Raw genomic sequence first — 24,277 nt, forward strand, 5'->3', positions numbered from 1 at the left:
AGTTAAATATCTGAGAACTTTGCATCATCCTTAGTGTGGTAAAATACAATTTAGTTAGGAGTAAGCACACAAAATGGAACTTGGCAAGCAACCAAAATAGACAGTTTCTGAGAAAGCTCCTACAAACTAGCTGAACTGTAACCATATTTGATTTTGATTTAAATTCTTGGCAAAAGAATGAATGTGTGGGGATTATGCATGTGTTGAGGGGTGGGGAGAGGGTCAGTTCTTGAACTGCAGCAGTTGTACAAGAAGTTGTTCTACAAAAAACACATGGGACATAGACTTGACCCACATCGCTGCAGAATGAACAACACATCCACTAAATTCCACAAAACACAGCATATGCTGATGGACACTTCAGGTTTTTGATACAAATATCACACTACTGAAGTGCCTTAGGCAGGTACCCTCAGCTTCTGCTTGAACTCATGGGTAATATTACCCACCATCTGTAGGTTCCCTGATTGTGCAGTTGGTGGCCACATGGCCTAGTGCCTTGCTGTGTGACTGATACAGATTTGAATGGCACTGTTCACATAGTTGCCTGCACTTCAGCTTCACTCAAGTTATAAAAATCTAAAACTGGAAGATTTAACATTTTAGAAGCTCAGGCTATAGCTGAATACAGCAAACAAAAAAGATCCAAAGAGGGATGATCTTTCATAGATTAAAACTGTATCTGATGCCATGGGTCTCTGAGAGCACTTCTGAAGCTATAAATGAAAGGTGGGTGAGTGAAGGATGGGAGGGCAGGAAATGGAGTCAGGGCTAGGTCCATCTGAAGGATGCAGAGTCCATCTGTCAAGAGTGCGGAAGAACAGCTCATCAGACATCGCAGTGGTGAGGAGCATCGTGAAAGCTTAAACAGGCCAGAATGAGGGGTCTGAGCAAGGGAACCCATGAAGTGGGGTTCTCCTCCTTGCTTTGGTTTGTGCAGTAAATGAGATGGCAAAGCAGTTGTTGTCATCAGATTCTGCAAGCTTGGACTGCTCCCAGTGAAAGTGATCCTGGTGCACATTTCAACCAGCAGAAGTCATTTTAGTTCTTCATGTGTCAATAAGATACTATTAAATGAGTCAAAAAGACTCATCAGTTAACTAAATGTTACCTAACTACCTGGTACCACCAGACTAAATCCAGGGCAGATGTGATAGCCTGGAGAGAGCTTAGTTTCAACACATTTCTGAACTAAATAAGAAAAAAACTATTTGATCATAACAATAGCTAGGCTGAAAAATAGCATACCAAGGTGCGAATAATATTCCACGTATAATCTGTTTACAAACTGTAACACTGTGCTCTTGTCCTGGGAGAGATTTAAGCTTTAGCCCTGATTCTGAGTTTGTATCCTGTACGTGGTCGCATATGTATTCTGCGCTGCACAGCAGATGTTTGGTTTAAAAGCTGTAGGTTCTTGCTTTGTGCCACGTTGTGGCCTTTAGCCGCTTGGCCTGCCGCTGCCGCACCTCGCCCACCCAGCGCGAGTTCCCCTAAGAGCTTCACCCCTCCCTGCGAAGGCGGATGGCGGCAGCTTTCCTGCTAGGGCTTCTACCATACCACTAGGTTTCCTGTGGTGCCATTTTAAAGTTGAGATTCTGGTCTCCTTAATACTAAAGGCTAGCAACTTTCAAAATACACTTGAGAAAAAAAAAGCAGCCACCTGAGTGGCAGAGCAAAATCCCCGACACCTCAGTCATCCCCACCTCAGACTTCGAAAGGCAAGCTGCCCTTGGATGGGGTTTTTATTGCTGAATTAATCTGCTGTTGCCAAGGGCGTCTGTCTCGGAGAGTGACACCTGATTAATGGCTCTCATTTTCACAAAAATCTAATGATTTTAAGCTGGGATACTCAAACTCCATCCAGTTTAGCCAAGAATCTCTGGGTGACACCTAATTTGTACAGAACAGCGCAGACAGTGTCTGTCCTCATCTTTAAAATGGAGGTGCTGCCCGCAGAAACTGCAGGTCCCAGTGCGCAATACGCTCTCTTAGTTGAGGCAGCCTGGTGCGCCCTGAGGGGAAAGGCCGCTGCCAGCTGCTCTGCCGCCCGCCGGTGGGTGCCGCCTGGGGGGTGGTGCCAAGGCGTGTGCCTGGCCCGAGCAAAGCCCCTAATCTGACATTATTCCAAGCATACCTCATGTCAAATTCCATATTGGTAGTGCTTGGAGATGAGAGAGAAGTGTAGGGTCCATAAATTGACCATTTGCTGACTGTTTTAATAAGCTTTCCAATTGGTTACAGACACTTGCAGCCCCTTTCCAAAGTAAGTAAACAGCCCTGAAAACGAAACTAAACAAACACACACACAAACAAAAAAAGTAGCGTAGTGGCCAAAGAAAGAGGAAATGGATCTCCTTTCCTTTTCTGTTACAGCCAGGGTCTTGGTAACTGGCACTGACAGGAGTGAATGCTTTTGCGGGGGGGTAAACGTGCATGTCAAGTAGCCAGAGAGAGAGAGTTGCAATGAGCTGCAGAGCAAAAGCGTGCTGTCGAGCCGAGGCCCCGTGTGGGGAGCAGCGGCGCTGGTGGCGGTGAGAGACGCGGTGCTTTGGGGCTTGCAGAGTCGTCTAATGAAGATGCCAAGAACAGGAATCGAGCTCGTGGCGGTGGTTAATGATAGCACATGCGGCAATTACCCACAAACTACTCGGAGGCTATTATTTTATGCCATGACGTGTTTTGCAGCACTGCAGCTGAGAATTAAGTATCTGTTATCTTCTTGTGTGTGTAAGTGTATATACAGTTATAAATTTAAGTTCAGTATAGATCATTTGGGATCGTTTTCCATTCTGTGCTGTTGTGGGAGGAGTTGGCAGGACTGCAGCTGCATTCGAGGCTAATCTGGCAGGGCACATACCAGATGTTAGGGGAGGGCTTTTCTGGGCAGTATGAATATTACAGCCTCATTTAGCTTTCACAGATTCTCTAGAGAAGAAAGTGAGGTTAATATTTAAAGACTACGTTGTGTAAGATCAGGAGAAAAAGCTCTCCTAATTGTTTCCACTGTGGCTGGGGTCACAGGAGTCTCTGGTCTCTGCATAAAGTTGTCTACCACACACAAACGAGATTTCAGCTCTAACTTAGGGAGTAAATGCTAAAAGTGGTCTTAACTCAGCCTTCAAGAGTTTGTCCACAGTTTTGCATGCATCACATTTGATGCATGCTTTCTGTCTTGCTGCTGTTTTTAATAGGAAAGGTTTTGTGGTCAAAGCAAAGCTCAGAGGAGACTATGGAGTTCTAGTTCTATTCCTACAAGGCTTTATGTGGCTTCGAACAAGGCACTTAGTCCTTCTGTGTATCATGATAATTCATATGTAAAGTCACCTCAGAAATACAAGGTATTCCTATTTTTCAGTGGAAATCCTGGTTATTGGTGTGCAACTTCACAGGCTATGCCTGAGAACTTCATACCAAGTGACTGTTTTTTCCATTTTGCATCGTACGCTAATAAATGCTTATGATCAGCTAGGCAATTAAAACCAAAATGCAGATTTAATATCTACTCTAGAGTTACCTCATTCCAGCTATGGGTATTATGATCAGCCTTCCTTAATATCAAAAACTTACTTCATTCTTTTCTTGATATACTTAATTTTCCATACACAAGAAAAGTGCAATATTTCTAGATAGCACTGACTGACTACACAAAATATAGGGAAATATATTGAGTAAGGAAATGGAAAATACTTTTATGGTTTTTAAATATGGTAAGCTTATAATAAGAATAAAATATTTTCTAAAGAAAGGAGGAGTTGATCATATCTCCTTTAAATGTTTTCTGAGTTAATTTCAGAAGAAAAAAATCTTTTTTAAGGTGCAAAGAACAAATTAAATGTATTCATTTTGAAAAATGCTTACATATTTGCTTTAGTACTATTTTGAGATTTCTCTTTATATGGGTTTTCTTTCAATAAATATTCAAATTCATAAATAGAAACTGTTCAAATTAGAAGCATGTATTTTGCTTCAGAGATGTGCTGTAATCTTTCAACAAGTATCACTTTCAACGTTGTGTTATTTTATCATAACTACTCATGAAGGATAAACCTTTTAGCCTAAAGATCTGCATCATAAAAAGTAGTCCTGCATTGAAGTAGATGCTCTACATACACGTATGTGAATAGATGTGTATGTGTAAAGGTGCGTATACTTTTTTTTTTTCCAGATCAAGTTTTTCCTCCATCATGCAACATAGAAAAGAACTTTCTCTCTTTAAATTACCTTGCGGGATACCTACAACCAAAAACAGCAGAAGGGTGCCTTATGTCTAACTTAGTCCAAGAAAGAGAAGTTCATATCATTGAATTAATTACTCCAAATTCCAATCCATACAGGTAAAGTATCCACCAAGTATGTTAAATCTGTCTGAATTTACAGCTAAACATTTTTTGTGTCTCTTGAAAGTCAAATTATGGTAGCCATTTCTTCATTAAAAGAAGAGCTTGGACCTTAGTACTTTACCTCAAATAGAAACTAGTTCTTCAGTGTGTAAAGATTTTGGATTCTGCTTCAGGATTCCAGGGTTAATTTTCCTGGGCAAGACTGCAAAATACCATTGTTATGGGCTATACCCTGTCCCCATTCTGTGGGCAGAAATCCTGCTCAGGTCAATTGGATTTCTCCAAGAATGATATGAATAAGAAAATATGAAAAACTGCAACATCTGACATAGAGGATTTAGGATGAGTCCACTGTCTGAGGAGGCGGGAGAGATATTGAAGGTAGTCTTGACCCTGTCACAAGTAGCTATGACTGGCAGCAAGGCCTGGAGCAGTGGTTTCTAAACTGTGGTCCGCAGGTCACAGGTGACCCATGGCAAATGTTCAAGGACCATTGCAAATGTTCCACAGTTACTCTACAGAATCACATTTAACAGTATTTTCTGTAAAGTTTCCAGCTGAGTTTAAGGACGGTGTGATAATCTGTAAGAAATGCTGAGGGTTGGCAGTGGTCCACTGACCAAATAAGTTTATAAACCAGTGGTTAGGGAAAAGTGTTTAACTCCCTGTACAGGTGATTAGGGTTAAATAAATTGTCAAAGTCACTGTGAGCTTGAGAGGTAAGACATTTAAAACATTCGTCTTTGGCCTATCTCTCCTAGATCTTAGTGGTAGCAGATGAGTGGGGTTTGCTTCAGAAAATCACACCTGTAAAGGCTCTTCACAGGCGTACAGTACTGTTGCTAGAGCAGATATTTGCTGTGAGACTGAGATGTTTGTCCCTTTGCGAGAAGGAAAGAACAATTTCATCAGAGCTAAGGGAGAATTAAAATCCTGCTCACTGCAGACAGTCATTGGATACCCAGCATTGTCCAGTTGTCTCCCTTGTGCAGTTGCATTTGGTAAATCCCATCGCTCATCAGGAAATTACCCAGTGAGATGGAGGTGGGAGGAAGGGTTTTTGCAAGAAGGGTAACTATCTCACTGCAAGATGCTTAAAGTCCTCCCTTGCATAGCAACCTTGGGAGAGTAAGGAAGTGTGGAGATGTGGTTGGAGGTGAGTAGGTGAGTTCAAATGATTTGCATCTGTGTGGCACCAGTAACTACACCATCCTGAACAGAGCTGCTCTTTTGCACCAACCTCACTCTGTCTCCTTGCCCTCTGGGCTTTGGCTTTGGCTGAGAGTATGTGTAAGAATTTACCTTTCAGAGGATTACACTGCAAAGATTTTAAAAGTTTTATTAGTAAAACTTAATGATTATTTAAATTTCTGCTTGCTTCATTCCTAGATATATGCATTATCTACAGCTATCTTTACAAAGTTTATATCCACGTAGAAACCTATAGAAGCTAAGTTGGACGTGTGTAACTGCAGGAGATAAAGCAAAGATCCAAAGATACTAAGTGGCAGTGTGGAATATTAGATGAAATGTGTTATTTGAGGTTGGGCACGTTCTTATGACATACAGTCCAATAAGATCATCTGGAAGTAAAGATTTTTCAGTTGAATTAATATTTTGCTTGAGGAGATGTTATTGATGGGTACAAACCCATTTGTTCTACTTATTTTACTGAGGTCTTGAAAATCTGGATGTTCATCAATTTTCCAGCAATCAGTAGGCTGGACATCTGCTTTTCTTTTCTTTTCTTTTTAAAATAAGCATATATCCAGAAGTATTGGAAACTAAATACAACCGTATAGTAATTCCTCAACACATGCTAGAGCCTAAGCAAAATAATTTCCACAATTTAACTGTATAGAGATATTCCCTGATAGTATTTGTGCAATTTTTGGTATTGTTAAACTTATTTACTTTGCCTTTTTGCTTTTTTAAGGTGTGGTTTTGAGCTTTAATACAGTTACATTGAGAGGAAATTGAAACAACTATATTTAGACACTTACAGTGAAAAAAGAAAACAGTATTTACTGTATAATGTAAACTAGTCATTTAACTAACCTGCTCCAAATAATAGCTGAAATGAGTAGCATACTTTTTGTAAACAAGAGACAAAAAAAATCAGATAATAATTATTTGTTTAAAAAGTATTTGTTTCTATTGTTATGTAAAATCATTTAAGCCTATGTGGAATAACAATCTGTTTTGCACATGTCGTGTTGTCTGGGATAATCTCCAACATTTTAATCAGCTGGCCAGACACTGGAAACATGATGGATTGGAAGAAGGTTGATAGCTGAAAATTTCTGGCATTCTGGTCTTACTTTCTCTCTGTTTTCCACATATAGTGCTTTCCAGGTGGATATAATCGTTGACATTAAACCATCTCAACCAGGCGCCGGGCTTGTCAGAGACATCGTACTTATCCTCAAGTGTAAAAAGTCTGTCAATTGGGTTATCAAGTCACATGATGTCCAGGGAAAACTGGAAGTGATTGTAAGTTAAGGCACCTTTTTTTTGTGTGTGTGTGTGAGGTATCATGCTGCGAACAGTATATAATCTGTTTGAATGTGATATGACACTGTACCATATTGATCTCTGAATGTTTTCTGTTAGGAACTTTTTCTGAATTATTATTGCATTTCAAGCAGTAAATACAGAAACAATATGTTTTGGTTTTCCCTTATATATAGGCTATTAAACTGGCCAGCTCATCGCAGAAGCCAGATGTTTAGTGCAAAGATTTAGGGTATGTGTCTGTTGCACTTCTGTTGAAGATGCACCCTGAACATTGAATTGGATGTCCGTCTCCCTTGCGCTGTTACCTCAGGGGATCTGCAGGTTCAGCAGAGAAGTTGGAAGGATGCCTGTGACTGCGGAAGGGGTAATCCTAGATACAAGGCGTCCACCCACATCCCTTTAGAAGTGGAAACTGTTTGCTCCTTCCGCTTGTGATTATAGTAGCCTCTGGCCCTCTTGCTCACCAGTATTTCTGTCTCCAGCAAGTGTTTGGTCAGATTGACCTCATCTCTGCTCAGACCGCAAATAATAGGTTTTAAAAAAATTAAAACCAAGGTTCCTAAAGTTATACTTTTGAAACCATACTTAGGTATATTTGGAAGTTCCGATTCAGAATGATTTTTTGGCACAGACTCTGTGGCTCAACACCATTTCTACTGAGAAAATATATATTCCCTTTCTCTAACAAAAAGTAGATCAGTCTCACAGCCTGTAAAACGCGTGGCCTGTTTCTGTCTTAAGTGATTGGTTAGAGTGCATTGTACGGTTGAGCTTAGTGTTTGCTCAGGACCACCCAGTGGCCTAGTGATTAACAGTTTTGCAGTAACTAAGATGCACTTTCAACTCCAACTATCTGTATTTCACTTTGCATAATAGGTTTCTGCTCTTGATGTGTGCGAAGGCAATTCTGACAGGATTCAGAGGCTGCTTGAGCTAAATCTTCCAAGAGAACAAAGGGGTAGGCAGGGTTTGAGGTTTTGAGGTGAGGGATTTAAAAGGAAGTAAATTATAGTGCTGCTCAGAAAATGGACTAGAAAAATTATCTGAGATGGAGGATGAAATTCCCTTCTGATCCCTGACACATCCTGATCTTATGGATGGGAAAGGACATTCTATAGGTCCTAAGTAATTGGGCCTTAAAGAGAAAGCTCAAGGTTAGTAACCTAGGATTAGCATATTTGTAAGGAGAAGGGCATAGAAAAATGTCTGACTTTACAGATTCATTCTGGGTTATTACATAAAATTTGCTGCTGTATATTTAGGCCTTTTAGCCAGTACCGTGTGGATCTGCTTTCACAAGCTAGAGAACAGTGCATTAATTCACTTCATGCTTTTAGCTATCCAAGGAACCGTATTTCGTATCCGTGCAGCTAGCTGTTTATGGCTGATGAATTTTCAGGGAGAGAAATCCTAGAGGATTTAAAAATGTCCTAAGTGCTGCACTTACGCTGAGTGTACAAAGCAAGACTGTTTATTTAAAAGTTTTCCTTTAATAATGATTGAGAGCGTAAGTAAAAATCTGTTAAATTTTATTCTTTCTATAATGGGTGGCATTAAATAACATTTTATTTAGATTAACAAAAAGAGAAAGTAATACGGTATTTGGAAATGTCAGTATGTGAAAAAACTTTATTTACATTAGGATTTGTGGTAAGTATGTCCTCTACTGCTTCATTCTTATAGGTGCCTCAGTTTCTGAATGTGTTTGATCTACTTTATTTATGGGGAGGAGAGGGGACTAAATACCCCCATGTCATTAAAATGCGTGTATCTTCTGGGTTTAGGATCTGTTCATATCTATTGAGCTGAAAGCCTTTCCAAGCCCAATTTTAGACAATGCATAAAAAAATTACTAAACATTTAGGTAATGTTTCACAATGTTCTTTTTTGCTAGTTGAATCCGTTCCGTGCACTTCAGTTTCCTAACTTCTTGTTCTCCATACGAATCACAATTGTCTGGAGGGCATTGGCAAACTGAGAGTGAAAGGTTAATGCCAAGCTGCCTCAAACCCAGGACTTTGAATTGTTAAGGTCCAGGTTCATAGACTAGAAATGGAAAAGACCTATCAGGTCGCCTAGCTCATCTTTCGGCTTTCTGTGGTTCTTGAAACTTTGAAAAAGGATGGACCCCAAACCCGGTAAAATGTGTATAGTTAAGGCAAAATAATACACAACTGAAGTGCACACTCATCCAAATTCACCAAAAATACGTGCATAATGCTTTCTCCTAGGCTGTCTTTGGCTCCCAATTGCGGCCTTATGTACTTGCATCAAACCTAGTGCAATGTATGCGAGTTTCTGTGTTTTCGGACTGCCTGCCGTTCACATCGCTTCTTTCAGAGTTAGTGCCTTTTTGCAGAGGTGCAGGTTGTTCAGTGGACAAAGAAATGAAACTGCAGAAAGGTTTGATAAATTTTATTAGCTTCCATTTATTTCAAAGAAAAGAAGTGCTTTGAGGTCAAAGAGGAGGGGAGGTAGAATGCACAGATGAACAAATCTCTGAAGGTTTTAAAAGCTTGGAGACCTATAGGGACTGTTCTTTAAATGAGAAGAACCGTGCCTGCTAATTTCTGAAATGGTCTCTCTTCATTCTGACTAGGTTGGTAGGTGGCTCTGTCAGCTGTCTGTTTTCATGCGTTACCTATGAAGGTGTTGACAGTGCAGGCAAGTGAAGGAAGCTTTGCCTACTCCTGCAAGCCCCCGTGATCGGTTTTGTTTTGCTGAGCAGTGCAGGGCTGAACATTGCAGGGTCACTGTGGAGTGGAGAAGTATAAACAAGCCCTGAAAATGGTCAGGTGCCAGCTAGGACAGTAAAAATCTGAGTTAATATTTGTTCAGCTGTCTCATCTTCACAAAAAAGGAAAGGGAAAGCAGAGAGGGAAATCCAGCAAAATTGGGGTAGCATAATAATTCCAACCAGTCAAATCTATGTGGTAATTTTAAAATGTGTGATAAATCACTTTCGGATTTGTATCTGCTGAAAAATAAAAGATTATTTGACCCAAAACAGTATTAAGGCATTGTAATTGGAATACCTATTGCTTCCTTTTTGTTTCTTATCTTCAATGACCTTTGTTGGTCATTGGTAACAGTACTGGTAACAGTACCTTCAAACTGGGCAACCTGCACTTAAAATTCCCATTAACTTCAATTCTGAAGCTTTGGGTGTTTAAAGAATGTAAATAGGGTCATTAGGAAGAAATGAGAGAAGGAGGAAGAGGTAAGTTATTCCATTTCATCAGGCCCCCCTACAAGCTTTATTCATTTCTTTGTTCAAAAGCAGTATTTCTGAAGTCAAGTACAAAAATGTAACCTTACTTTTTGAGCTTGTGTAGAAGGCCCATATGACCAATCTCCAAAAATGAGCTGGGAAAAAGAGATCAGTGCTGTAAATCTTTCGAAGTTCTGTAGCAGGAGAGGATTAAGATTTGATCACATTGAGGGAAACCAATAGAGATTAAAAAAAAATGCAGCCTATACGATGAAGAAGATAATCAGGCGTGGAAATGAAGGTGTTTGTTGTACAGCATGAAGCAGTATAATCCACATGTAGAAAGTACAATTCAGTCCTGTTGCAGGAATCATTGAAAAGTGGGTCATAGTGCCCTTTACTGAACTGAGCATGTTCAGCTTGTTCTGTAGTTGTTAAAGCGATTGTTTTAGTGATAATAGTAATATTGAGACTGTTATATATAAGTCTACATGTTTAGCTTTATGTGTTTAAGATGCTAAACACTTAAAAGCAATTTAATGTAACACCAGTGAATATTTTGTGACTGCCCCTCTAACAGCTAGAGACGCTTGTGGTATCCTTTTGGCTTGCAGTTTTGACAACAAAAAATGAAATTTTGCAAAGCTCCCAGTAAAATGAAAGCTAACTGACTGTGACTCATCTGTATTTCATGACTGCTTTTTGATGACCAGTAATGCATAGTTATTTAATAATAAAACTTAAAAGCTGTCAAGTGCATTTTTGTGAGTTTGCTGTATCAATGTATTTGTGCAACACTTATAGTGTAGCTCATTAAGTACAATTTTTATTAATGTGTGGAAAGTATATATTGTCTTTTAAGTAGTTCAGTTTTGCCAAAAGTTGAGCATCTCACATCACTATATTCAGCATTTAATATAGTATTGTTTAACATATTCAACATTTTGCAGGACACACACAACATTTATAGTCTCAAGCTCATTGAGCAGCGCGCAGAGCACCCTCAGTTCCAGCTGATTTTAAAGTGTTAACTGGAATCCGCTCCACTTCATGAATTGGGTCCTACTGCCCTTTTCAGTAATGCTAGTTTGAGCAAAGGTTTTCCCAGATGTAACTAAAGTTATACCCTAAACTGACCAAAGAAATGAGGGAGGACATTTGAAAAATCAGTTGTCTTGGAACTCAGAATTCACTTCAATGCACAGTTTTACAAAAAATGTGGCACTACAGTAATGGCCATAAATACGTCTTTGTCTCATTTAGGAACTGACAGTTTCTGACTGCCTTGGTTTATTTTACTCCAGTACAGCCTGAGCCCGTCAGAGGCTGGAAGGAGGGGGAAGAGAAGGGGCATGTTTTGCTGCATGTGTGCAGCAGTTTTGTGTCTGAGGTGGCAGAGTTCATTTCCCAGATGATCTGTCTGCTGTTTACTCTGCAGAGTAAAATTTGTCAGCAAACCATGTGCCATCAGTGTCACTGTTCCATTTTAAAAATCCTTAAATGGTAAATCATGAACCAGTTTTTTTCTCCTTTGTTTGCAGACATCAAATAGTATTGGTTTTGGAAAAGAAACAGAACGATCCATGACTATGAGTAAATCAGTAATACCTGATATTCCCTCGTCACATGAGAGTTTGATCAAGTGGGCTTATGAGCATAACTATAGCCCAGTTACTTCCTACACAAAAGCCCCCGTTGCTAATCGGTTCCATCTACAACTTGAAGATACAGGTAAGTTTGAAGATAGACTTCTATCATACAGAAAATATATATAAACCTCAATTTTGAGGTTTTGTCCTTGAGGATTGTGTTACCTTCATTGCTCGTTATCAAGGATGCTGATACCTCCCAATTACCAAAAATATCTGTGGCTTTTTGATTAGAAAATTCTAGGCAAATTGTGTTATTTGTTTGTGAAATGTTGCTGGAATTAAACAGTTACACTTTGTCCAGCTCGGAAGCCATTATAGCTGACCATACTCAGTATTCCCTGGAATTAAAGGACTTCAGTGACTGGATATTTTATTGGTTAATAAATCCATCTTTGGCTTTCAAAAATATGAACAGTGTTTCCTTAATTCAATTAAATAAACATTTAAATTGTTTACAGACAAAAACAGCTCACCAGAAAAGTCTGAGCAAATGGAATAAATACAATCATAAAAAAAATTATTTGGCCAGCGTCATTGCTGAAGTAAAGATGTCCTGATACGTTGAAGCCAGTGGAGTTGCATCTCTTTTTGCACTAATTCTGAGTGTGGACCACTGAGAACATTGTTTAGCTGTTTTGACAAAGCTTATAATCACGTTCATTTTATCAGTTGCGCTCTTATGGGTTCCAGATAATTATCTGCTTGGGCCAGAGGTTGAGATTTCGATACTGAGCAGTACTGTTTATAAGCTAAGGGATAAATACTGTTCTCATTTACTCATGATGAAGTTAACTCTGATGTTAACTTCACTCCAGTTATGTAAGTACTTCCACAATAGTGGAGTTGACTGAATTTGTGCTGGCAGGTAATAGAAGAATTTTGCTGATGATTTGAACTTACTCTATCTCAGCAGCACTAAAATAGTGCATTTGCTGGTTGTGATGTTTCCTTTACCTTTGTGGTTGCCTTTTTGTGTATAATGAGGCCCACTCTTCAAAGGTAGTTTTCAGTTCTTAGTGAGACAGATTTGTAGCAGGGAAAAAATATGCCAAGATTAGATGCCTTGGTAACAACTAAACCCTTAGTGCAGGAATTGTGCCTAGTTACCTGAAAAGTACAAAGATGCTGCTTTTGATGTCCTTCAAGAGCTTGCTTTCTGGGATGGGAAGTGTTCCTGTTCTGAATACCTTTGGGAAAGGATCTAATAACCTAATACAATTTTTTTCTGTTTTTAGAAGAGATGAATGATGAAGAAGTCCATTCCCTTCCTCCAGAGCTGACAGAATTGCTGGATGCTAGCCCCCTGCCTGCCCCAAAGAATCCTGCATTAAGTGATGGCCTGGCTTTTCCTTTTCACATTAACAGAGGAAGACATGGCACAGTGGGAGAAGGAATCTTCCCATCCAGAGATTCAGCAGACACGTTAATAGACCATGACTTTGAGCATTCCCTCCCAAAACATAAAGAACCTGAAGAGGTTCAGGGTAGTGCTGATGTAGGTCTATCCATAAAGTGTGATGACAAAGTAGTGACAGTAGCTGTAGAAAGAGACTCTCTGCAGGTTAGTGTGATCTCTTATTCTCAAACTTGGGTAGGCTTTTGATAAACCATTTAAAATGTATTTTGAGTGGAAAATGAACATTCTAAGATTTACAGCCACCTCCTCCCTCCCTCCCTCCCCCCCAAAAAATTCATTTTGAAGTGGAGACTATGCTATAGGTACTCTTTGCCAGAGTTCTGGGTCATTTTCCCTCTTCCCAGCAATCCACTAGTTTGTAGAGGTATTTCTGATAAAAGGTTTGCAGGGTTAGTTCTGTCAAAAACTACTGCACTCAACCATCAGTGTGAGTTTTTAATCTCCAAAGCTCCTGCTTTTGATAGCTGTGTAAGACCTGAATAAATCTGTGAAGAGACAGCTAAGGGAACAGAAAGCTAGAGGGCGGAACTATGTGGTCCACTTCATCCATTATATGGTATTTTCTTCATCTTCACTAGCTACCAGCTGAAAGGTTGCTTGTGCCCATTTGCATTGTGGAAGAGAGCCTGATACAGAGTAAAGCTTTTTTAGCTCATTTTAGATGAAGCAGAGCTTAAGTCAGTAGACTAATAATGAGCCTGTTGTTTTCTGTGTTCCATGTTACATTTATCTTCTCTCTGCCATGCGCATTTTGAGATTGACCTTCCCTAGATCTCAGTACAATGAACTTCACTTCCTCTTACCAGTAGTCATAAAAAGTATTCGAAGTTGCACTTCGCACAATAGTCTAACACAACTGTACTTCAGCTGAGGTTCCAGCCACTTACAAAGCATCTTTGTTTCAGGCTAATGGCTACACAAGGACAGAACTCTCACTGCTGGATCACTCTTGCAAAGCCAAGATGAATGGTACCCATTTCATTTTGGAATCTTTGCCGAACAAATGTGGGACTCGGACAGCATATATCTTGGACAAGATTGTTTATTTTAACTCTGTGAGTATTTTACAAAGAGCAGCCTTTCTTTTCTGCTGCACGTCATAGTGGGACAAGGAAGCCATTGTACTTGGCTGTAGTCTTAGCAAAAAGGAGGTATCTTGATCTTTTCCTCTCTAGCTCAAACCTAGTTGCAGCTACAGTCCCTGTATTCAAGGATGTATGAAGGTTGCACCTTCAGTGTGCTCCTATGGTTGGACAGTATCCCAAAGAAAATAGGAGGAGATGGAGTCATACAGTTTTACAAAATGGCATGGCTGCACTTTGGGGACCAGCTGAACCGTTCTCAGAGAAGTTGCACCTGCTTTCCTTACGCAGCTTTGCTGTATCTGCACCTAAGCAGTACTACACAGCTGAAAGGTGGGATAGGAACAAAGATTTGTGATTTCACAGAGCAATATGATTTAATTCATGTGCTAAATTATTTCAGGAGAATATTTTTCTATTATAATTGTGGATGAAAAAGGCTTTCAAAATGTGAGGAAAAGGCATTATCTGTACATGCTTCTGTTTTGTATTTTGGATTCGTATTTGCTGTCAGCTCATGTATGTGGGGAAGGGCCTCTGAGTACTTGTATGTAAGGGATGATGCAATGAAGTAAGGAGCCCACTGAGATTCTAAGAGACTGCGGCCAGACTGGCCCCGCTTAGGAACTTGAATGCCTTGTGGCTAAGCAGGATTGGGAAGCAATGACATGTTTCTCTTGCTGCGCTTTTCAGCACATAGACATAAGCTTGTCAAATGAAGTAAAGTCTACAGTCCAACCCAAACACAGCTAAGGCAATCTGATCCAAACCTGCCTGGCTAAAACCATTCCATACTGGCAAGTCTGTAGCACCTGACTTTAGAAACAGACCCGTATCAAAGCCCTGGATTGAAACATCCCCAAACTACACAATAGTATATGGCTGGAGCTAAATACTGTCATTGTTCCTATATTGTATTATAGCCTAGACCAAAACTGGTATTTGCCTCCTCTTTTCCCCTTTTTTCATCAGGTCCTTTAAGAGTCTTGGTTACTCACTTAAACTCAGAATCTTGTATGGTGTCTTTCAGAATTTGGGGAGCATCATTGCTAATATATAAACATCATACAGAGGATTGCCAAAGAGTGTATATGTCACTTTTTAGCCATTGCTCTACATTCAAGAAAACAGGTGAAGTCTTGGAAGGGAGGGAACCACTTGGGGAACTGCAGGATATAGAGAAGCAGAATGCAGAACACTGGAAAAAGAAAACTGGGAATATCAGGTGAAGATATGAAAAGGAGAGGTGCACAAAGGAGGAAAAAAAAGTGAAGGAGTCCAGTAGAGATTCAGAGAAAAACAAGAAGGGAAAAATAAAGGAAGGGGTATGATGATTTGGGGTGTATATCTTAAAAAGAAAAAAAAGAGAGAGAGGGAAAATCCTTTGATGACCCTAAAACTTTTAATGATTTTCCTTGAGTGCATCAATGAAAGCTATAAGGTGTGAAAAAACACTTCAGAAAGCCATTTCTTTTATCCGTGTTGGTTATAGAAATATCAGAAATAGAATGGGACTGCTGGGATGCTCATTTAGATACCAGCGCCCAGACTGCCTTTGCATTGTATGGAGCATTTTTATGGCCTTAGTGGTTCTGACATCTGGAAACAAACAAAAGGGTGTTCTCTACGTATAACCTACATATCTTGACTGCTCAACACAGGGCTGTTTAAGACATGCCTTTCCCATCTGGTTAGTTGACTCCCTTCTTTAGGCCTTTGCATTTTTCTGAAGAAAGATGATGATAACTGTGAAGAGTGCTGAGTTAGCACCTAATTTTGTGTGTGTGCGATACCTTTTGTGCAGATTGTCATTCCACCATCATCACCAGCTGAAAGTAGCGGCTTTGATGATGACGACATGGAATCAGGTGATAATGGATTTCCAGGGGATGCTGATGAGGGAGATGTTGCTTTCTCAAGCTGGTCTGAAATAGCGGTATGTTACTCTTGGTTTTGCACCTGGCAATAGAGAAATGCCTGTTGTAATACACACTCCATAGAAATTAGATTAATTATTTAGAAATTAATTTGCTTTTTACTGTTTTCCACTCACTTCTATTCCTTGTGACCCTGTTGAAGAGTTGCACAAAGTAGATGGAGTGTGAGTGCGCCTATATTATACACTCCAAATGTGTCCTTATCCAGCTACCGTTCCTGACTCCAGATGTTTTTATATTGTTTTGTTCATTTCAGTTTAACTGCACGTTGCACCAGCCGGAGGACGATAGAGCCTTTTTTAATCCTTCTGTGTTCTGGCCTCCTGAACCGCACGTCACCAATGTGACCTTCAACATGGAGCTGTACGAAACAGATCTGTTCCTTGCTCCCTCCCAAGGACTCTTCTTTGTTGCTGAGAATTGGCCAATATATGTAGAGGTAAATAACTGAAAAAGGCTTTCAAATTAATGAAAACATTTTGCAAGGCCATACAAACTGAGATAAGTTTGTGCTTATCAGCTGAAAGGTCTCACTATGCAGTTGCCTTAAGCAAGCAGATATGTTCTTTGGTGGCTGCAGAAAAAGGAAACTGTGAGATAAGAAGCAGGACGATGCTTTGGGGCAAAACCAAAGGATTGCTGTAGAATGGATGAATTGGACTACAAGGTAAATCTGTCATTCTTGCTAGATGGGCTTTTCAGGGCAGAACTTTAAGGTGGTCTCTGAACTTCTGCTCTCGGCTGGCATTCATTGATGAACAATTACTTTTATAAGGTTAAGAGTTAATTTTATTGTGAAATACAACTGAACCTCATCTGAAAGATGTAGACATGCAAGCAGCAATTACAAGCATCTTCCTCGCACATGCTAGTGTTCCCAGGTTACAAAGTTAATACAGCTTCTGGTCTGTCTTTGATCCACCTACCAATGCTTGCTACAATACTTCTGTGTGCTATCATACAAGAGATCAAAGGACCTTAGATAAAGCCCAACAAAGTCAACAGACAGGCACCATTGACTTTAGGTGCATTTTAGACTAGGTAATATTTCCATGTGGTGCTAAGTACATGATGAAATCTGCAGAATACCAGAAAAATGCAGTCAGTGTTTCTCAAGATAATCATGTGAACAGAATTTTGCGTTTTTCAAATAATGTAGTCATTAATAAATACAACACTGGCAATGAAGTATCATCACCAGTTTATGGATTGGAAAATCAAGGAGTAGTGAGCAATGGGTTTGTAAGGCCAGGCAAATGGGTATATTGTCCTTCAAATAGTGCTGTGTTGTGATTCGCATGCCCAAGTTAGTTTATTTTTGTGAGCCTGCGTTGCACATGATAAGTGTAGTGGCTTATTTGACGCTAGTGCAGTTTTCTTCATTGTTTCAGTGTGTTATGGCTCTTTCTCATTTTCTATCCAGTGAAAAGGTTTCTGCTTTTCTGGACAGAGAAAGATCATAAAGATTCATCCTGAGAACTCATCATGCGCAGTAATTTTTGAATGAGTTTCTCTGAGTCTCTGTAATATTCCACAGTGCCAAGATACATTGTGTGATGGAAGCAGAAGTGTGAATGGGGGCGTCAGAGCTCCAGATCTTTCTCATCCCCTACCCCGTCCGCAATCCTGCCCTATTATACTATCTTTCATTAGAGCCATTTTCTGCTTCCTGCCTTTTAAAAAAATTATTGTGTTCATTTCAGAGCTCTTAGATAGCAGATAGACTTTCATAGTCTATGGTTTGGGGGTTTTGTTCATTTTCTTTTGCATTTTTGTGAGTAAAATACCAACTAAACAATAATAAGAGACATCACAGGAGCTTTGCCCATATGATATCCTCAGAGTTAAAAAGAAATCTGTATCATCAGTGAAGTTGCCTCTAGAGAGATTACATATTTCTAACACTCTTATCACAGCAAGTAGATTTGGGAACAGTATTTAAATGTGACTTTTAGTTGACAGTAGTATATTTTGTGTTCTGTAAATGTTTAGTTGCCTGTCTTCTACCTAAAAGAGTTTACACAATGCTATAATAAAAAGTACTTAGTAAAGTTGAAGCAAAAATGAAGTATGTCACAATCAGTTAAGAATATGTTTATAAAAAACACATGATTTTTTCATTTGGACAAAAACTGCTGCTTCCTTCAGCATTTTGGGATGAATCCCTCTGGCTCCAAACCCCCTGGATTTGTCTGGTTCTGGAGCTGTTTATTCAGACAGATGTTCTAATTTCTTTATCACCTGTCCTGGCACAAGTTTTCTTTCTTTTTTTTCCCCTATTTCTTCTTCTTCAGTGGAAAATTTGTCTCAGATCTAGACTTCTGTGATACCATCTTTAACTGACACAAAGGATACGTTGTATTTTTGTTTGTTTTACGTTTGTTCTTAAAACATCTACTTTTTTGATCAATAAATTACTTAGGCCATAATCTCATGGCCATAATCCCCTTTCTTTAACTAGTTTACACCATCAACCAGTTTATCTGTCAATATCTGTGACTTGATCTTCATTCATCACTCTTTATTTCTGTACTTTTTAGAAGGTGGTCTCTCTTTGCTTAAATGCTTCAGACCATCTTTTTTGTTTCCAGTTTGATTACTGCTCACTTAGGAGAAAAAAAGAGCAATGCTGTTATTCTGTACACAGTTCATAGCATCCAAAAATGTCTGTGTAGACCACAGGAAAATTTGGCAGCCTCTTCATTAAATATCTATGCAGTACATCTGGATTAGGTACATATTTAAGGCACATTTTTTCTAAGAAGAAAATTATTTCTGTTTTCATCATGCAGTGTTAATGGTTGGGCACAACACTGCTGTTGTCTCTTAAGAGGGGCATGCTTCATTTGTTACAAAATCTGTTTAATTTTTTTCCTGATTACTCTGGGGCATTTGTTGTCTCTATTCCAGTTCAGCTGAACAACGTCAGTGGCCTGGAAATTTGCAGCCATAGTTACTTTTCTTAAAAGTATTTGAGTTTCAGACTTGTAATAAACTAAAAGGATCATTGCACAAAAGATGACGGCTTTTTAGTAGTCTGCCTCCTCCCCCCCAGTCCAGGAATGCCACCCACACATCAGACCATGACCTCGACTCTGCCTCTGCATTCCTCTGTTGGTTGGGGGTGGGTTTTTGTTGTGTGTTGCTGTTGCTTTTTTTTCCCCCCATGAAGCGAAGTTTGAAACAGATACAAAGACTTAGTAACTAGCAATTTACTTTTGTAGAGTTCTATTATAACCTGCATGTTTTTAAGGGAAGCCACACTGTCCCCTTCCCCTTCGGGCAGTAGTAGCATTCATTCACTAAATATTCCTGATCTGGATTGAATTTTTCATCTGTTTTTGAAAAGATAAGAGATGACTGTATTTGTGCATGGTTATGCTGTTAAGCAGTAGCTTGTTTTGAAACCACAGATTTTCTGTCTTTCAGTTTAACAGTCTAGCCTTAACATTTAGCCTTCAAAACAGTTGGGTTTGGAAGTGGGACTGGAAAGCAGCTTAATAATTGTGAACTAAAGATGTAATTTCTGAGGTCTTACCACCTTTTTCTTTTCGATGCAGGTTTCTGTGACTAAAGCTGACAGATCCCTGGGCTTTGCCATTCAAACATGCTTTGTTTCCCCATTTTCAAATCCGGATAGAATGTCTGATTACACCATTATAGAAAACATTTGTCCAAAAGATGAATCTGTTAAATTCTACAGCACTGAGAAGTTGAACTTTCCAATACCACATGCACAGAAGGACAAAAAAAGATTTAGCTTTGTGTTTAAACCAATATTCAACATCTCACTGCTCTTTCTTCATTGTGAGCTGACTTTGTGTACAAATAAAGACAAAGATACTCAAGGATTGCCTAAGGTCAGTAATTTATTCCTGTATAAACTTCTGATTTAGGTGAAAAAAAATTTTTTAATCTGAACTTTTAAGTGAGTGAACAATTTCAGGTATTAGTTCTTCTGTTGAGACTTTACATTAATTTGAATTGATGTAATGAGCATCTTTAGACTCAAGATTTTAATAGGCAAGAGTTATGGTACAATTTGACTGCAAGACATTTTCCACTTAATTTTCATTAGGCGGTTGCATGGGATAAATAGAAATTGCTTTTCATTATGCGAGTGGTTCAGACTTTTCTTTGCTATTCATATCACATACCATTAGCACAAACAATGTTAGCTTTATTTTTCAAAGGCCTGCTGAGATAATATTGCAATTGTTTTTGATCATTCTTTTAGGAATTGTGAGATTAACCTGTCTCAGTAGAACTTGGAAAGAAATAAGTAAATTTGGCATTTGTTTGCTGCGTTTCAGTGCCATACATCTTGTGTGTTCTTACAGTAAATTTACTGTCCTGAAGTGCTCTAATATATCTAAATAGAATTCACATTTTCTATCTGATTGTTACGAAAGAAAATTGCCAAATTTTGCTTTATAACTAGTTGAAATGGCTGTAAATTCTTTGTTAAAGAATGCATTCTAAGACTTCTGCACTTTTTTTTTACTTTTGGGAACTTACGCACATAACCCTTAAAATGTAATTTTTAAAGGTGATTTGTCATTATTGAACAATGCATTTATTAGTAGCTATAGTATTGGCCACCAGATTTTTTAAAATGGACATTTTATTTTGTTATCCTAAAATAAAATAATTACCACAACTTAAATTCAATAATAACACTCTCATGAAGGTTAGAGAATTCTTAATGAAGGCAACGTTTGTGTCCTGAAGCACAGCTGAGAATTTCCTTTGCCAGTATATTGCACGGGGATTGTTTGGAGATTCTGATAATATTCAAATCTCCTATCTCTCTTTGGTAAGCAATATTTAATAAAACTGATAATGAGGCAGCTGTGCAGCTGATTCTGCAGACATCATAGATGTTTTATTTTGAGTGAATCTCTGACCTCACACGCTGTTTTTTCCACCTGCAGTGCATTCCTCCTGATGAAGCTTGCACCTCGCTCAATGTGGATATGATCTTGGCCATGATGCACAACAAGAAAACTTTCACCAAGCCCCTCGCTGTAATAACTTATGAAGTAAAACCAGAAGGTATGAAAATGCACTCGAATTGCTTAATAAAGTTATATATATTGTATTATGTAACATGCAGCCCATTGAAATGAGGTAAAAAAAGAGTGTTCCAAGTATGTGCAATTGTATAATCTTATGGTGTTAATGCATTTGTAAGATGTTATTTATTTAGACTTCCCTGGCGGTAATCATCATGGTAGTTGGTTGCCATTTTCTTAACCTTCTTTATTGAACTCTGAAAAAGTGTTTTTGCCTAGGCATTGAGAAAGAAATACTCTGCTACCCAAGAATATGAGTTTGATAAGTATGAATACAGCAGTAGTGCTTCCAGCAATTTATTATTGCTCAGAGATGAAAGGCAGTGATCTACTCCCTGCTGTATCATTCCTTTTTGTGGTGGTAAATATATATGTAGGAATAACAACAATGGAATTAAAAAGCATTGAGAACACTAAAGCCTGATAAGTTTGTAAAGCAAAGGGTGGCCACCAGAAAGCAACTCATTAGTTTATTAGACCATTAAGAAAAAAAGATGAGATGTATAAAGGTATTTTAGCTCCATGTTGGTGGGGCTTGTTTGATTATGTAGTCTTCGAGAAAAAAAATTGAGGGTGGCTTTGTAGAAGTGTAAGGTGTTCCTTAGTGTTGTAGGGCAGTGACCGCTGTCTGACAGATCTCTCTTGCTGTCTCTTCAATACATAAAGTCTGAACAGAAGCTTGGAAACCAGTATGCAAAGGATGTACAAGTGACCGTCCACCTAGTTCCCTTCAAATGATTTGTTTTTGCAACATGAATCCTTTTGGTCCAGCACAGGGCTCCCCAGACAGTGCTGCTGCGTGTTCCACGGCACCTCTTGCATGTGTGTAAATCTAACCTGAGTTATGGAGAAAGTGTCTGTGAGCAGGCAAACCATGGGCCAGATGACATAACGATTATATCGGGTTGAAGAGTTAAAGGCTGAGAGAGGAAATTGGGTCCAGGCCTGAGGGAAGAATGGGGAGCAGATGAGGATAATGAGACAGGGCAAGGAAATGTGATGCAGGATGGCAGTGCATGACATAGGTAGAGGGTCTTAGTTTGAAAGCTCTCAGGCTGCATGAAAGGAGAATGACGGCAAGAAGATAGAGGCACGTTACCTGCTGCCTATGTGTGCAGGCTCTTGCTGCACCAAGTCCTGTGGCTGCCTTTACTGCCAGTACCCACAGCTGCTGCTGGTAGCAGCCCCTGCTCCTGCTGCTGGGATGGCACCCGAGCAAGCCAAGTCTGGGATTCTCAACCTCTTGCTCTGAGAAAGAAGGGAAGGATAAAAAAGGAAAAATAAAACAATTTCTCAAGATACGAGGTCATAGAAAGAAAAGGAAGAAACAGACTGAGATAGGGATCTTTTTTGACCTTCCTTATCCATATGTGTGAAGGGGGTTTCTGTTTTTGTTTGTTTTGTTTTGTTTTTTGTTTTTTAGTGGGCAGTTATTCATGCATGAGATTTTTGGTTGTCTTTGCAAGAGCTTTAATATTTTATGCAAACCTTTGAGGAAAATAAGATTATGCAATTTTCCCTTTAGCTGCACTTCAGGTGCATTTATTTCTGTAGGGGTTTTTGAATACCTCTTTTCTTATCTACATCTTTTTCAGAGGGAGTGAAGCTTTCATCTTCTAATGTTTCTAATGAATGTCTTTTTATCTAGCTGTTGTTGTAACCATTCAAAAATAGGAAACCTTAGAACCTGGACTTTAAAAGGCTCTGAAGTGTTACCAGCATGTGTTGAAAGCTTTAGAAAAATGACACAGCTGGCTTAAGGACTCTTTGTTCCTGTGACAAGATCACCAACCTATTTAAGACCAGAGTCCAAGTATCTGGGCTCTGATTCCTCTGTAGGTTCCTAATTTTCCACTGAATACTGTGGAAAGTAAGACTGTAACTAAGAGGAGCCCTTCTGAGTGTGGGACTTAGTAGTTCAGCAGCAGGTTGTTTTGTTCTGTAGCTGTAAGCCATTCAGATCCTGTGTATTCTTTCTGCAGGTGGCTTTGGAGTCTGTAAATCTTTGCATTGGTGGGTCTGCCATGGTGCTGCAATTGGTGAGAGCAGGTTAGAGTACTTGACAAGCTGTGAACATAAGCTGGGGGAGGCCCAGATCACCTGTGGCACAGAAAAGCCTTTCTTAAGTAGAGACTCCAGCTATCTGCTGTTCTGCTGCACTAGCTGGATGCATTACCAAGATTAGAACAAAAAAACAAGCCTTGATATACTGTTAATTTGCTGGGTCAGATGAAAGTTTCATTTTAATCAAGCTGCTCTTCACTCTAACATCTAGTTATACAGTCTTTACATGACAACTTCAGCCTAACAGAAACCACTCTTCCTGACCCAAAAGGAGTCAAACATGCCTTTGACTTTATTTTTTTTAAACTTCCAGTTACCCCAGCTGAAACCAATACAGTATTTATCAACAATTTTCATTACTACTAGAGTAGTGGCAACTAAATCTGTATATATATATTTGAACCACTGGGATAGTTCTGCTCCTTGTGAGAAATAGCAGTGCTCCGCTGAAGAAAATGGCATAATGACAATACTCTGTAGCTTAAGGATATGCCTTGTATATTGATGGGAAATGAGAATTTATTTCTACAGCTTCATTTAATTTGAAAGTTTTTCTTAGTGACTCCCTCTGACAACAGCAACAGTCATACATTTTGATGCATTCATAGAAGCAGGGAATATATGTGCATTATCTTTTCCTTTTGTGTGAGCATGGCAGTTTAATTAGAAGCTTTCAGGGGCTTTACTTGGATGTCAGAATCTTCCAGTTGTGTGCAAAGGCTGTTTGAAATTTCGCAATGCTTTTCAGGGAGCATCAACGAACGGGGATCAGAAATCCTTTAACCTCAGATGTACAGTGCATGCTTTTTAGTCTTCAAACGATTTATAGTACCATGCAGCATTGCTAGGGGACATAAGCAACAACTGTTTCTGTTTAACTCTGCAAGTCAGCTCGTGTTTTTTACAAAATTCTGCTTAACACAGATCAAATCCTCTAAGAATTAAAGGCAAGTATTTGATCTGTAAATGTGGTACAATT

General features: G+C 39.2%; 1 protein-coding gene across 2 annotated transcripts in view; it reads left to right on the forward strand.

The window, feature by feature from the left end:
• Positions 1 to 24,277, forward strand: part of TGFBR3 (transforming growth factor beta receptor 3) — a 164,592-nt gene that overhangs the window by 124,567 nt on the left and 15,748 nt on the right. For both annotated transcript variants that reach the window (XM_013961375.2, XM_067300941.1), the window contains exons 11-19: positions 4,169 to 4,337; positions 6,689 to 6,836; positions 11,613 to 11,802; positions 12,959 to 13,284; positions 14,046 to 14,195; positions 16,027 to 16,158; positions 16,416 to 16,598; positions 19,720 to 20,019; positions 21,094 to 21,214. In XM_013961375.2, the coding sequence (XP_013816829.2) occupies positions 4,169 to 4,337; positions 6,689 to 6,836; positions 11,613 to 11,802; positions 12,959 to 13,284; positions 14,046 to 14,195; positions 16,027 to 16,158; positions 16,416 to 16,598; positions 19,720 to 20,019; positions 21,094 to 21,214 (1,719 nt within the window). The remainder of the gene's footprint in view (positions 1 to 4,168; positions 4,338 to 6,688; positions 6,837 to 11,612; positions 11,803 to 12,958; positions 13,285 to 14,045; positions 14,196 to 16,026; positions 16,159 to 16,415; positions 16,599 to 19,719; positions 20,020 to 21,093; positions 21,215 to 24,277) is intronic.

Source organism: Apteryx mantelli, chromosome 8 (genome assembly GCF_036417845.1).
Source record: "Apteryx mantelli isolate bAptMan1 chromosome 8, bAptMan1.hap1, whole genome shotgun sequence".
NCBI lineage: Eukaryota > Metazoa > Chordata > Aves > Apterygiformes > Apterygidae > Apteryx > Apteryx mantelli.